Consider the following 15,536-nt stretch of genomic DNA (forward strand, 5'->3'; position numbering starts at 1 on the left):
AGATACAGCGAGAATGATCAATTTATGCCTGTACTTTGCATAGGTTGCGAGTGAAGGGAAATATATATGTTCCATTACCTCTCTTTCTCTAGTTCAATCTGCAGCTCTCCAAGACTAACTCGACTCTTGTCGACTTTGGATTGTGATTCCTCCAGTGACTCCCTTGCTTGCTGAGATAATCTAGTCACATCCAGTAACCTTTTTTGGAAATTAGCCAAAGTACCTAAGCTTTGCAATCTATCTTCTGCAAGTTTTTGAACCTGATCTGAGCACATCTTCAACTACAAAGAAAATACATTGACACAATATTAGCATTTTTTATGAAATTGAGTTAATGTCAAACAAACGTTTACAAATACCTGATCTTCAATTCTTCCAGCTTTCATGTCAAAAAAACCAAGAGATGTAGTGGCTCGTTGAAATCCCCTCTCCATGGTTTGTTTTTCCATCAGTAGAGAATCCTGCAGCTGTCTTGACCTCACACCCTCTAAAACAAGCTGAAAGAGGAAGAACCAAAGTCACAATATCAACTCAAAATGAAAACACTGAATAGACATGTAAATGAAAATTTGGCCTGAGAGCCCCACCAAAACCCACACCACCCATTCCCCAAACCACCACCATCAGCCACTGAGGTATGCTTGTGGAGGTCTTAAGAGCGAATATGCAGGCTACAGATGTGTTACACTAATATTTGAAAAGTAAGCAAAATTTCCTTAATATATGCCAAAGAATATTTTTAAGGAATGTCAAATCTCAGATGTTTTAAGCAGGAAAATATGAGCACATAAACTTAGTTGATTTGACAAAAATGAATAAAATTTCTTATTAGAAGTCATATTCCTATTTCTTTTCACCTATACACATGACAAACAAACAAATTCAACATATATGTTACCAGTCATGACCCAATCACTAAACTAGTTACAGCTAAATCATGATGAGAATAGATACTTTGACTAAAAGCTAAGGCTTCCATTATAAAGCATAAGGAAACTTTGGAATTTGTTCAAGGTTTTGAATCCAATATGAGTGTGTGCTAAAAATATCAGCCAGACAAACAATAACATAATCTTGCTGGATCTCTGATTTAGACAGACAACTTCAAGGCATTCGATATCATTTCTTTTATCTTTTCTTCCCCCCACCTATATATATATATATATATATATATATATATATATATTTCTGGTAAAATACAATTCTTGAAACCTGATACAATTTCAGCCTCAGTTCCAATGTTATTATTACTTGCACCTCCAAAAAGGTCCAACCATATGTAAGAAAAACTTAAAAGGCCATTTAGCATTAGCCAGCTGAGCATCTAAGGGGTCCAACAGATAGATCCATAAAATCCAGGGTAAATGCAATAGGAACAACAAACTTGGTAATTTATCGTTCCAGTATGTGCTGGAATGAAGACATTATATCATGATAAAAGATAATGAATTAGGCATAAATAAGAAAAGAGTATTTAACATTATCACAAATTTTTATCATATGAAATTGCAGGGTGAAAGTAGTAAATCACAAAACAGAAGGAAAAATAAGGATCTTCATAGTCATTGAGAAGATGTTACATAAATTAGAAGGGTTGCAATCCAGAAAATACAAATTATAGGAACAAGACTTGGGGCCAAACAAACAAGTTATACATTGAAAGAGTGAGAATAATCATACAACCTCCAGCTAAAGGACATAGATGAGCACAACATGAACGAAAGTGAATATTTCTTTATAGACTTCCAGATAAAAAGGGGAGACAGGATAAGCTAACCACCTTAATGTTATAGTCATCTCTCTCAGTGATTTGCTGCAATAGGTGTTGGTTTTGAGTCTGCATATCATCATATGCCTGCCCAATTGTCTGACAAGAAACCAGATTAACAATCTTAGAGCTATTTCACATTTGTGCTAAAATAACAAATTCTGTTCAAATAATAAAACGGGAAACTTACTTCTATCTCAGATAAGTAGGCTTCATTTTCCTCATGCTTGGATTTCAGGACATCTGAGAGTCTAAACATATCCCTGAAATGCAAATAAATTAAAAATCTTTCAGAATTTTTTCTACTTATTTAATATACCTAAAAAAAATTAGTTATGATCAAATGTTAATCCACCCAACAAAAATGAAGTTGATAAATTAATCTTTTTTTATAGGTAAAGAAGTAATTCTTTAAAAAGCAATAGTACAACAAAGTACAACAGAAGTATACAAAGAACGCCTTAGAAAACAACAAAAAAGACCAAGGAACAACCAAGGCAGGAAAACAAAAAATTACCCCCCTCCCTTTATAAGTACCCAACCACTCAACAGAGTCCATTAGAGTCATTGAACCATCACCTATGTACGTTTTTACCCACAATAGAAGATTAGTTAGCAACAAGTTTTGGAACTCTGAATAGACATCTCTACATTCTTAAATGACCATCGATTTCTTTCCTTCAACAAAGTCCAAAATAGACATAAAGAAGCAACTCTCCAAACATTCTTCTGCTTTTTACCAACAAAAGAACCATACTACCCAAGCAAAGTCTCCCTCACCATGGCCCCAAGAAATCCCAAACAAGGAAAACCACAACTGTCAAAGAACTGTTGCCTTACATGGAGCCCATGGATTCCAGATGAGCCCTGCTGGAAAAGAAGTTGAGCTTCCCAACTTAATAAGATAGAATAAAGTGAGTTTCACTTCAATGCATTGGAAGATGGGGGTGAAGTGACTTTCCCTTAAAAGATAATTTGGAATCCTTAGGCTCCAACTAAAGTGAGTTTTTTTGCTTGGGAGCCAACTTGGGGCCAGATCCTAACTATGGACCAGCTCAAGAGGAGGATGGGTTTTGGCAGGTTTTTGTTGTATGTGTAAAGATGCGGATGAATTGGATGATCATCTTCTCATCCATTGTGGGGTAGCTAGAGAATTATGGCACTTTCTCTTCTCCTTCTTTGGCATTTTGTGGGTTCTTCCTTTTTCTATTAAGGATTTGTTGGAGGGATGGCACGGTAGCTTTGTGGGTAGGAAAAGAAGGAAGGTTTGGAGAACAGCCCCTCTTTGTCTTTTACAGATAATTTGAAAGGAGCAAAATCAAAGAACTTTTGAAGGGGAACAATGCACTATCCAAGCCCTCAAGGATTCCCTCTAAACTAATCTATATATGTGTTCTCAACGGTTCCTTCTAGGAGACGAGTAGGAAGGCCCATCCTCTTTATTAGATTTTATAGAATGGCTGGGCTCTTCTTTTTAAAAGTGGTTTTGTAGCTACTATAGCTGATTTTTGTTTCTCACTTGTATGCTTGCAGTATACTGTATTTGCCACTTTAGTTTGGCATCCTTTTTATAGTCATTAATATACATACTCTTATTTGCCTATCAAAAAAAAAAAAAAGATAGCATAAAGGGACTTCACTGAGAGTTTTTTTCCTTGTAACTGTCCACGCTACCCTATCCTCTCTCCACTCACTGACAAATGACAAATTCTGCTCATATAAACTAATCTGATTTTAACCATATACCAACATGGATGAAAGCATCATCATACTCAGATAAGAGCTGATCAAACCATTCAGACTTCAACACTAGAACTTAAATCCAAGGAAAATATTTCAAAATGGATTAGTAAAAGACCTAGTAATGTCAGAATGGTCTTATGTTAATGAATATAGAGAAAAAAAAGTTCTTATGAAAAGAGCTTGCATAGTTTTCTCAAGCACAAGGTAATAAAGGTTCTGGAGTGTGAAAAAAATTCTGAATTTTGGTTAACTGCAGGATCATGCCAGAGAAGACAATGTAAAATCTTCAAGCCAGATAAAATAGGTCAACCAAGCTCTCACCAAATTGCAAAAAGGTAAAATTAGTCAATTAATATTAGTATAGACTACAAAAAGTTTCAAATTTAGAAGGCAGAACCCAGATATTGAGCCAGTTGAGAGAGAGAGAGAGAGAGAGAGAGAGAGGAGAAAAACCTTATTCTCATTCATTGTGATCTCTACTTACAATTGAGAGATATATATATACAAGGCTAGGAGTCCTAACTACCATACATGTGACCTATATTAACAAGGAAAGATAGTATACTATACAATACATACATTATATTCAACACTCCCCCTCAAGCTGGAGCATATACGTCATATGCACCAAGCTTGTTACAAATATATTTAATCCTAGGACCTCTGAGAGATTTAGTGAAGATGTCTGCTAGTTGATCATTTGAATTGACAAAACTTGTAGCAACACATCCTGATGCGATCTTCTCTCTAATGAAATGACAGTCAACTTCAATATGCTTGGTCCTTTCATGAAAGACTGGATTGGATGCAATATGTAATGCGGCCTGGTTATCACAGATGAGTTTCATCTATTCATCCTTTCCAAATCTCAACTCCTGAAGAAGATGTCTCAACCATATGAGTTCACATGTTGCCAAAGCCATAGCTCGATACTCGGCTTCAGCGCTAGATCTGGCCACTACATCTTGTTTCTTACTCTTCCAAGATATTAGATTACCTCCAATAAAAACACAGTACCCTGAAGTGGAACGTCTATCTGTGGGTGAGCCAGCCCAATCTGCATCTGTGTAACCAACAACTTGAGTATGACCTCTGTTCTCGTACAATACACCTTGGCCTGGTGTACTTTTGATATATCGAAGGATACGGATTACGGCATCCCAATGGCTATCACATGGTGACTGTAGGAATTGACTAACAACACTCACAGGAAAAGAAATGTCTGGACGAGTAATGGTGAGATAGTTCAATTTACCTACGAGCCGTCGATATCTCCCGGGGTCTCCTAAAGGCTCCCCCTGTCCTGGTACAAGTTTGACATTCGGATCCATAGGTGTGTCTACTGATTTACAGTCTAACATACCGGTTTCTTCCAGGATGTCTAAAGCATACTTCCTTTGGGAAAGGACCACACCAGAACTAGATTGAGCTATCTCAATTCCCAAGAAATACTTGAGTTTCCCCAAGTCTTTGGTCTGAAAGTGGGTAAAAAGATGTTGCTTTAGTTTCTGAATACCATCCTGATCACTGCCTGTAATGACGATGTCGTCCACATAAACAACCAGATAAATACACTGCCCCAAGGAGTTATGATGATAAAAAACTGAATGGTCTGCTGTACTGCGAAGCATGCCAAACTCTTGAACAACAGAACTAAAACGGCTAAACCATGCTCGAGGAGATTGTTTCAAGCCATATAGAGAACGGCGTAACCTGCACACTAAACCAGACTCCCCCTGAGCAACAAAACCAGGAGGTTGCTCCATATAAACTTCCTCGGCAAGATCACCATGAAGGAAGGCATTTTTAATATCCAACTGATAAAGAGGCCAAGAACACATAGCAGCCATGGAGAGAAGCAAGCGGACAGAAGCAATCTTGGCAACAGGGGAGAATGTGTCACCATAATCAGAACCATAAACTTGAGTATAGCCTTTAGCAACTAAACGGGCCTTAAGGCGATCAACCTGACCATCAGGACCAACCTTAACTGCATAGACCCAACGACAACCAACTGTAGATTTACCAGAGGGTAAAACAACAAGATCCCAAGTGCCATTAGAGTGTAGAGCAGCCATTTCATCCACCATTGCCTGTCGCCAGCCTGGATGGGAAAGAGCTTCATGGGTGCTCTTTGGAAGAGGAACAGAGGATATAGCAGAAACAAAAGCAGAATAGGGTGAAGATAATCGATGATAACTCAAAAAATTGTAAATAGGATGAGGATTACGAGTAGAGCGAGTACCTTTCCGAACAGCAATAGGTAAGTCATTAGGAGAAGGCAGAGCCGGGGCAGGTGAAGCCGAAGGGATAGGAAGTGAGTCAGCAGGTGCCTCAGGAAAAGGGAGAGGAGCAACGACACGAGGGCGACGATGATAAATCTGAAGTGGTCGAGGGGGCATAGCATCAGGTGGGGAGACAATGGGAATGGGCAAGACTTCAGAAACAGGAAGAGACTCAGAAGTGGTGGAAAAGAATGGTGAGTCCTCAAAGAAGGTGACATCAGCGGAGATAAAGTACCGATGAGTCTCAAGGGAATAACAACGATAACCCTTTTGAAGTCTGGAATATCCCAAGAAGAGGCACTTCATGGCTTTGGCGGAAAGCTTGTCCTGTCCAGGAGTGAGAATATGAACAAAGCAAGTACAACCAAAGACACGAGGAGGAAGGAAATAAAGTGGTTGGTCAGGGAAAAGAAGGGAGTGAGGAATCTGATCGTGTAAGACAGAGGAGGGCATACGATTAATCAAATAACAAGCGGTAAGAACAGCGTCCCCCCAAAAGCGAAAAGGAACATGACTATGGAGGAGGAGAGTACGAGCTGTCTCAACAAGATGTCGATTCTTGCGTTCAGCTACCCCATTTTGTTGAGGAGTATGAGCACAAGAAGACTGATGAAGAATCCCATGATGAGACATAAACGAAGTAAATTGGGCTGAAAAATATTCCCTGGCATTGTCACTGCGTAACACACGAATAGAAATATTGAACTGGGTTTGGATTTCAGTATAAAATTTCTGGAAAATAGAGAATAACTCAACTCGATTTTTCATTAAAAATAACCAAGTACATCGAGAATAGTCATCAATGGAAGTGACAAAATACTGAAATCCTAAAGTAGACGCAGTCCGACAAGGACCCCAAACATCAGTGTGGACAAGCTCAAAAGGAGACTTTGCCCGATTATTCAAACGCTTTGGGAACGAGACACGAGTATGTTTCCCAAGCTGACATGACTCACACGGAAGCGACGACAAAGTTGAAAAACGAGGAACCATCTTCTGGAACTTGGAGAGACTAGGGTGGCCCAGACGATTGTGAATGAGGAGAGGAGCATCAGTGGAAATGCAAACTGCAGGAGATGAATCTGAGGTGAGGTGATAGAGGCCTTGAGACTCACGTCCTATGCCAATCGTCTTCCCCGTACTCCGGTCCTGCAAGGTCACAAATTTATCAGAAAAGGTAATAGAGCAATTAAGAGTACGAGTGATTTTGCTAATGGAAATAAGATTAAAAGGACATTCAGGAGTATAAAGGACAGAAGTGAGAGGTAGAGAAGGCAGAGGAAGGGCCAAACCAATACCTTTAGCCACAGTTTGAGAACCATTAGCTAAGGTAACAGTAGGTAAATCAGAGGTAGTAGTAATAGAGGAGAAAAGATCCTTATTACCAGATAGGTGATCAGATGCTCCAGAATCGAGAATCCAGGGTCCAAGAGAAGATGTGTGGGTAAGGCAGGCAGAGGCATTACCAGGCTGGGCAACAGAGGCAATAGAAGCCTGAGATGTCTGAGATGCGGAGGAGCTCGGAGGCTGAGGCATCGGAGAATCAGAGGACTGGGCCATATGGGCAGTGCGAGGAGGTCTTCCATGTAACTGATAGCAACGATCGCGAGTGTGGCCAAGTTTATTGCAATAGGTGCAATGAGGACGTTGGCCTCTACCTCGGGTACCACTGCGTCCTCCTCGAGAGGTAGTTTGAGAAACTAACACAGAAGAATCTGAAGCGCTATCAGATGGCAAAGTCTGAGTGGACGAGATACGGAGGAGGCGAGCAAACACATCATCCAAGGACGGAACTGATGAACTACCAAGAATCTGATCACGAATAGGCTCAAGATCCGGACGGAGGCCAATAAGAGTAAGGACCATGAAGAACTTGTCAAGCTGTGTTTGTTGAGCCCCAACATCAGGAGTAAGAGGCATCACAGTCAAGAACTGCTCCTTAAGAGAGGCAATCTGACCAATATAAGTAGATAGATCCAAGTCCTGTTGGCTGAGATGGACAATAGCAGAAGCCACCTTATAAAGACGTTGGATATCATTCGTGTATAATCCTTTGGCCTGAGTCCAAAATTTAAAACAAGTTTTATAGGCCTGAAGATGAAGAAGAATCCGGGGATCAACCGATTGCCATAATACACTACACAACTGTGCATCTATCTTCCTCCACTGTACGCGGTCAACCTCAGGGATATCTGCCTCCTGGGTAACCAAGTGATCCTCATATCCTTGACCCATAAACCAAAGTTCAACAGAGGCAGACCAGGAGAGATAATTCTCACTGCCAACCAATTTCTCTGAGGTAATCAGAGGAGATCCAGAGAGAACAGACGTAAAGATCTGATTTTTGGTGGTCATATTCACGTATTTGGATTGAAGAGAGCCCTAAGATGGGTTCAGATTTCGGCGGAGAGAGAAAAACAGTGAAACCACGGCTGTGAGAGGTGCAATCAATGGAGAAAAAAGGTCGTGACGTGCCTGGAGAGGAAGAGAAGCAGCACCCAAGCCTCGGGGATGGAGGGGGAGCCCTGTCGGAGGTGGCCGGAATGGCAAGAAAGCCAAAAACAGGGAAAAAATGGAGATGCAGGGCTCGGGGAGGACTGCCGGAGGGCTAGAAGGCCAAGACGGCGCCGGACGAGCCTGGAGAGGTGTCGGAAGTGGCCGGAAAGTGAGCCAAGCGCCGTCACGCGCCGGCGCGTGGGTGACAGGCCGGAGGAGTAGGGCGGCGCGTGGGGGCGCGTGAGATGCCGGTTGCCGGTGGGGTTTCCACTGGCGTGTAGATCAGCCTCCGGCGGTTCGGAATATGTGGTCTTTTCCCGGAAAAAAAGGTCGCCGGAAAATTTCGCCGGAAAAGGTTGCCGGCGTGGTGGAGATCCGACGGCGATGAGGTTGTCCGGGGTGGTTCGGAAAGAGAGTGAGGGGACCGGAGTGAAAACACGGTCACTGGACGGTTCGCCGGAATTGAGTACACGGCTAAACCGAAAAAATTAGGTTTTCTCCTTTGGCTCTGATACCAAGTTGAGAGAGAGAGAGAGAGAGAGAGAGAGAGGAGAAAAACCTTATTCTCATTCATTGTGATCTCTACTTACAATTGAGAGATATATATATACAAGGCTAGGAGTCCTAACTACCATACATGTGACCTATATTAACAAGGAAAGATAGTATACTATACAATACATACATTATATTCAACAGAGCCATTTGACAGCATCACAAAATCAGATGACATAGGTCAACCAAGATATCACCAAATTGCAAAAAGGTAACAATCACTCAATTGATAGTATCTAGCACCAGTGACTCATGCCATTCTCCGCATAATTCATTCAAGAAAAACTCTAATTTCCAGAATTAGCTTGTTTGCCATATATATCGCACTTGGAGCAAAAAGCAACTATAAAACCTTTCAAGCATATTTTGCCTGATCTAGAGAGATATAATAAGTGACTTTCTTGTCATTTGAAATTTTTTTTAAGGGAAACAAACATGCACAAGTTCAACTCTCTAATTGAAAGAGCACCATGAATCTTTTTATGTCTTAGAGTGGACAGGGCAGTAAGCCTTTTTTCTTTTAAAAAATAAGGCCTATTTCTGCACAGGAATTGTACACTTGTAAAGAAATTTCTTACAGGTGAAAAATAGATAGAAAGATCAATATACAATTTCATTTAACAATGAATTTGACTATCCAATGATGCTTTGTTATTAGAGGGTCAACTAATAGTAGAATATTAAGATATAACCATCATTAACATAAAGATGAACCTCTTAGAAGCTTCCAACTTCTGTCTCAGGTCAACAATCACCGCTTCAGCAGCAGCTAGCCTTTGCTGAGATAAGGCTTCAGCTTCAATTGCTGTTTTAACTCGCAATTCCAGGCTATGCTCATTGAGAGAAGACTTGAGGCTTTGCACATGAGCCCATGCCTTGTATTCTTTATCCCTAGCTTCTAAGACATCCCTGCATGCACAAACTGAACTTTTAAGGACAATTACTAGAACCACATCTTTTTGACATTATCAGATTAACCCCTAACAAGTGATGGATCAAATTGGGCAAAGCCAGATTAGTAATGCAAGATTTCATGTCAGACAAATTGATGTCACAAAGCTAGAACCTTTTTCTTTTTGGATGGTAGAGGTATAAAAATGCAAATTTTATTAAAGAAAAAGAAGAACAACAATCTTTATGCACCGATTATCATAGAAAATTTTTATGACAAGCACCCCACACTCCTAATTGTGAATAACTGAAGGTATCCTGATCCCCCAATATACAGTCATCAAATCATTGGTCTTACTTTAGTTCCCAATAAAAATACCACCAAAAATCTTGGTTGGCAATTGAAAGAGCATTTTCCAAAACATATAAATTAGGTTTGTGAAGCAGAAAATTGCAGCCAGCTATCAGTTAAAAGAATGTTTTATTCCTCATTGATATAGTCAAAGGCACTTCTTTTAGTGCATCAGGTCCTAGAAGGAGAACAAAAAAACCCATGTTTGATGTTGCCTCGGATAAAAGGAAGTCAAAAAGTTCATGATTTCTATTCATATTGGTAAGAGATCTTCAGTTATGCAATAATCTAAGGCCACAGTTGAGAATGTAGTGTTTTATCATGTGACCATATTTAATTCCAACATGAAACAAAAAGGCAATAGAAATTCATTAAAAACCAAAAATTCATTCCAGTAGTTACAATAAAATGCATAAAATAGAATGATAATAAACCAAGCTGCAGAACACAAAACGTTATCTTTACAAAAATAAAAAAAGGAAAAAAATTGAACCATATTTTGTACAACCAAATGCAAAATCTAAAACCAAGCCTTAAAAATTTTGAGGAAAGAAAAACCCCTAAATTTTCACAAAATGGAACACCAAAATATGATTAATTTTCCAGATTTCTGCATCAAAAGTTTCCACATTTGAACCTCCATCTTTGTTTTGAGAGGATTTCTCATCCTTCCTTTGTACCTTTTAATCCTCATTTAATATATTACATTGTTGTTTCTCATAAATTAAAAAAAAAAAAAAAGTTCCCATGTTTGAACTTGCTAGAAGGGACTAAAAATGGATATTCAATGGGAAGTTACATAAACCACCATTGCAGCTCAGGTTTCTTAGATGAAAACCAAGGATAAACCTAATACAAAGGTGCTAATCAAAAAACCCAAAAGCCCTCAGAGAAACATAGAAAACCAAAAGGCTGTCAGCAGTTCACTCATTTCTACAAGAGACATATACAAGAACACCACAGGGCAAAAAACTAGTTGAGGGAAAACAAAAAAAATCCTTCCCCTTACAACCGAACCAATCTACAAAATCCATCAAAGACATGGGCAAGTCCTTTAAACCCCCTTCAACCACCCCAACAAATTACCCATAAAAAGGGATTTAAGCTCTTGATTAGTAACTCTACATCATCAAAAGCTGTCCCATTTCTCTATTTCCAAATAATCCAAAACAAGCACAAAGGAGCAGCTTTTCATGCTTTCCTTCGTTTCTCCCTGACAAAACAGTCATGCCAACTTAAAAAGAGTTTATTTCACCAAAGAACTCAGCCCCCATGAAATACCAAATGAGAAAATTGCCATAGAATTCTTGCCTTGGACCAGTGAAGGAGAATTTGCTCGATAGATTCTTCCTCACCTTTCCACATAAGACACCTATTCACAAAGTTCCAACTTCTCATTAATTTTTCCCTAGTCAAAATACCTTTCCAAACTGCTTCCCATGGAAAAAAACTTACCCTTGTTGGAACCCAAGGATTCCATATAACATCTGTCAGAAAAGACACTAATCCTTCATGCTCTAAACAAGAACAGGAGGATTTGACTGAAAAGTTGCCACTCTTAGAGTTCACCACATCATCTTATCTTTAGAATCCCCCCCTAAAGAATTCCCTTGCAGTCTCAGAAGAAACACTTTCATGCCATCCAATTCCCAATCATGGAGATGTCTTAAGAATCCCCACACCATGTCTATAAAAAATTTTACCCTCCTTCCTTTGCTTGCACTAAAACAAGTTTTGTTTCTAAACTCTTTCCACCCTTTCCATATAGTTTTCCACATCCCTACACCATACCCCTCCCTTGCCTCTAGAGAAAACCAACCCCCCTCTTCTTTCCCAAACTTCCCTATAATAACCTGCTTCCAAAGAGATACCCTTTCCAACGCAAACTTCCAGCACCACTTCACAAGGAGAGATTTTGTTCAAGCCAAAAAGATCACGAACACCCAACCTGTTTCTTTTTTAACATACACACATTGGATCAATTCACCAAGTGAGGCCTTCTTTTCAAAAGTTTCCCCTCCCCATAAGACATCTCTTTGAATCTTTTCTAGCATGCTCACCCTTGGAATAACAAACAAGGACATGAAATAAATGGGAATGCTAGATAAGGTACTTTTAATTAGTGTCAATCCCCTCCCCCCCCCCCAATTTGTCAAACATGTCGCTTCCACATCAAAGTCACATCCTAAACCTATTAGTTCTTTCTTTGAACCTCCAGTTGATATTTTGGACTTTGGCACATTGAATGACATCATTCATTCCCTTGCAAAAGTACACAGTGAAAAATTTCCCACAAAACACATCCTTAAAGCCACCAAATGATGGGAATAAACCAAAAAAATGGCCTGACCTCTAAATCAAATTCTTAATACAAAATTTCCTCAAGGTAGGAATTCCAAAATTCATACTCACCACAACCCTTCCTTTCCACTGCCTTTAGACACACCATGCAATCTTCCATCATGAAACCTTTTTGTCCTTTACACCCTCTAGATCATGAATGCCCCACTAAAACTTACAAAACACTTTCCACATACTCTTCCACGATAATCAGATGCTGTTATGTTAGCTTCCCCGATCATTACAAACCCACGCAATGCAACCATTGATTAGACAAGGCCTGATTCACAACACTTGCTTGTTGGCCGGATGTGATGGAACAAAGCCTTATTCATGCTGGGTAGCATTCTGTGTTCCCCCTTATAAGCACACAATATGACTTGACATACTATATTCAAATCTTATCTGGTGAACAAATACGAGTATAATAATGTCACAGTAGTCCCATTAGAGCATCTAACTTCTACTACGAAAGTTTCCACTCAAGGAGATCCACAATAGCCCTTCAACCATCCTTAGCATGCACACCATGCCACAACTTCTCCCCACCACAAGAGATACTAGAACCAAGCACAAATTGAAATTTCTGAATACCATGTTCCTGTCCAAACCCTCCTACATCCTTGATACTTACTAAATACCAAACCAGTACCAGGTACCTTTCATATACTCTCCGACTTATTTCAGCTCTAAATTTATCTCATCTTCATGTAACAATTTTTTTAATCCCCACAGGGAACAGACAAAAATTATCAATCATAAAAAGCCATAAATCACTTGTCAGTGATAAAAGTAAGCTTTTCTCGCTTCGAAAGTTGGACCCCTTTTCAAGCACAAAGGAAATTTTCTAAATCATTCAGTGTGCCATGATCACTATTTTTATGAACCAAGTGTCACACAATTCTATTGCATATAACTGAATAACTCTCAAATTATTTATAGAAATCAAGAATGTTGCAAAAAATCTCGAAATAGTTAAAGTAAATCTTAGCACATTCTGTAAATTGCTAGTCCCAACAGTCATGATATTTTTCCACTTAATTCTCAAATTGCAAATTGTTGCCAAAGCACAGTAAATCTCTAGTCCCAATTTATCCGATTTCTCACACTGGTCAATGAATGTCAGAATAATAAGTGCTTTGGCTAGAACAATGACAAGGATCCTCCACATGTTTTAAATGCCTGAAAGCATCCATGGTTTCATTAACCAAAATAAAATGGATGCGAAAATGCACCATTCCAACACACTTCTCCCATTCTACTGTTCTACTTCTACCATGTCAATCTGAAGAGACACGTTCAGAGATTCAATCACCAACATGAGGTCGATTGTGTCAATTCACAAAGAGCACCATAAGGACTATCTTCCACAGGCAAAGGCACACCAAGAAAAAAATGCAAACCAGAGAGCATCCTCCAAATGCATCCAACTACATAACTCAAATTTAAATTGTTTTTTTTTGGTAAGTAAATATTATAAATACTAGAGAAGAAAACTATACATTACTCAAATTTATTTGCTTCATCCCTTCAAGGAATCATTTTATGAAGGGCATCTTCACACTTCTAACTACGTTTGATTGCAAATGACTGCTCATCACTTTTGTTTCCCCCAAAATTTCTTATAACATGTAAATGATCAGTAATTTAAGTGTACTCCTCCTCGCAGCAAATTCCATCAAATCTAAAAACGTCAATAATCCTTAAATATTGAACTACCCAACTAATTTTTCATCTCCAAAAGAAAAATAGTCAACTGTAACCCAATTAAAAGAGATTTTGATAATAGAAAACTTGAGGGACTGACAAAATCGGATGATAACTTCAATGTTAAACTCATTGAACAACTTCCCCCGCAGATCTAAACACACAAACTGTACATTTGACATTAGATCTCCCCTTCATTTCCTCATAACAGACCGTTTTCTTCTACTTACTTTTAGGTCTTCATACACAAGACATAGAGGAATATCTGAAGAGAACTGAATCTACAAGGAAGGTGAAAGTATTCCGATTTATCCAGAGTAGACTACTTTCCCATGTCAATTCTTCCAAATATCTATATTGATGCATTCCTTACTCAACGCACTGAGGACTTCAATCTTTATTTCAAAAACCTGAGCCTGATTATCTTCATCAAAGACTACCCCAAAAAACAGAAAATCTATACACCCACATAAAAATAAAGAAAAAGAAATAAAGATTTACCAATAAAAATATTTTCACCATGTTGCTCATGTTGAATTTGTTAATCAATTTGCCAATCCTGCCTTTATAAGGCAACAAATGAAGATGCTAGACTGATCATGTTTCTTTTACCACCTAGTATGTGGGCTGAGGTGGCATCACCACATCATCACGAAGAATCACCATATGAGTAAATGAGATTGTATTTTCAGAAAATGAGACCAATATATTTTATTTTGTGTTGCTGGGGCCCACCAAGCTAGGAACAAAATAGGGTGGTCATCCTAGCTTTTTCCACAGAAAAAAGAGCAACAACCCAACCAATTAAAGTGAAAGAAACCAAGACACTGCTGACAAGTGATAAGTAATAAACTCATCCCACAGAGAAACTCCACTGAAATGGCAAGCTCATAGCATACCGAAGATGTGGAACAATTAAACAGAAAATAGAAGCAAAAGAATAAGAAAACAGGGCAAAGCTACAAATATACTCATCCTAGAAAAAAAAACCATGCAATTACACTTTTAAACACCATGAATTTACAAGTAAAGAGAATATGAATTTAATTGCAGTAAAATAACCAAAGCTGTTTAAATGAAAAATAAAATAAATAACACACACACATCCCTTGGAAGAAAAAAGGAACACAAAAAAAAGGAAGAAAAAATCCAGCATATTTCATACACACTCTGACCTTGAATCAACAGATTCACATCTATACATTTCCAAAATAAGCTTCAATTGTATATCACTCTCCTCCAAGTCCTGAATCTGCACACAAGAAAACAAAGTGAAGCTGAATCACATGATATTACATTTCAATGAGGAAAAAAAAACCCTTTACCAAGAAAGGGTAAGACAGAAAAACTGGAATAATTCTCACCAAGCATACAAAAGAGAGAGGAAAAACAATTTAAA

At 38.8% G+C, this 15,536-nt stretch overlaps 1 protein-coding gene across 1 annotated transcript in view; it reads right to left on the bottom strand.

Moving 5' to 3' along the window:
• The window catches only part of LOC100241021 (E3 ubiquitin-protein ligase BRE1-like 1), a 36,204-nt gene that overhangs the window by 5,185 nt on the left and 15,483 nt on the right, over nucleotides 1-15,536 (bottom strand). The window contains exons 12-17 of the mRNA XM_010663057.3: nucleotides 15,313-15,389; nucleotides 9,562-9,756; nucleotides 1,959-2,031; nucleotides 1,781-1,867; nucleotides 360-497; nucleotides 79-281 (exon numbers count right to left, since the gene is read on the bottom strand). Of these exons, the coding sequence (XP_010661359.1) occupies nucleotides 79-281; nucleotides 360-497; nucleotides 1,781-1,867; nucleotides 1,959-2,031; nucleotides 9,562-9,756; nucleotides 15,313-15,389 (773 nt within the window). The remainder of the gene's footprint in view (nucleotides 1-78; nucleotides 282-359; nucleotides 498-1,780; nucleotides 1,868-1,958; nucleotides 2,032-9,561; nucleotides 9,757-15,312; nucleotides 15,390-15,536) is intronic.

The sequence above is a fragment of the Vitis vinifera genome, chromosome 15 (genome assembly GCF_030704535.1).
Source record: "Vitis vinifera cultivar Pinot Noir 40024 chromosome 15, ASM3070453v1".
NCBI lineage: Eukaryota > Viridiplantae > Streptophyta > Magnoliopsida > Vitales > Vitaceae > Vitis > Vitis vinifera.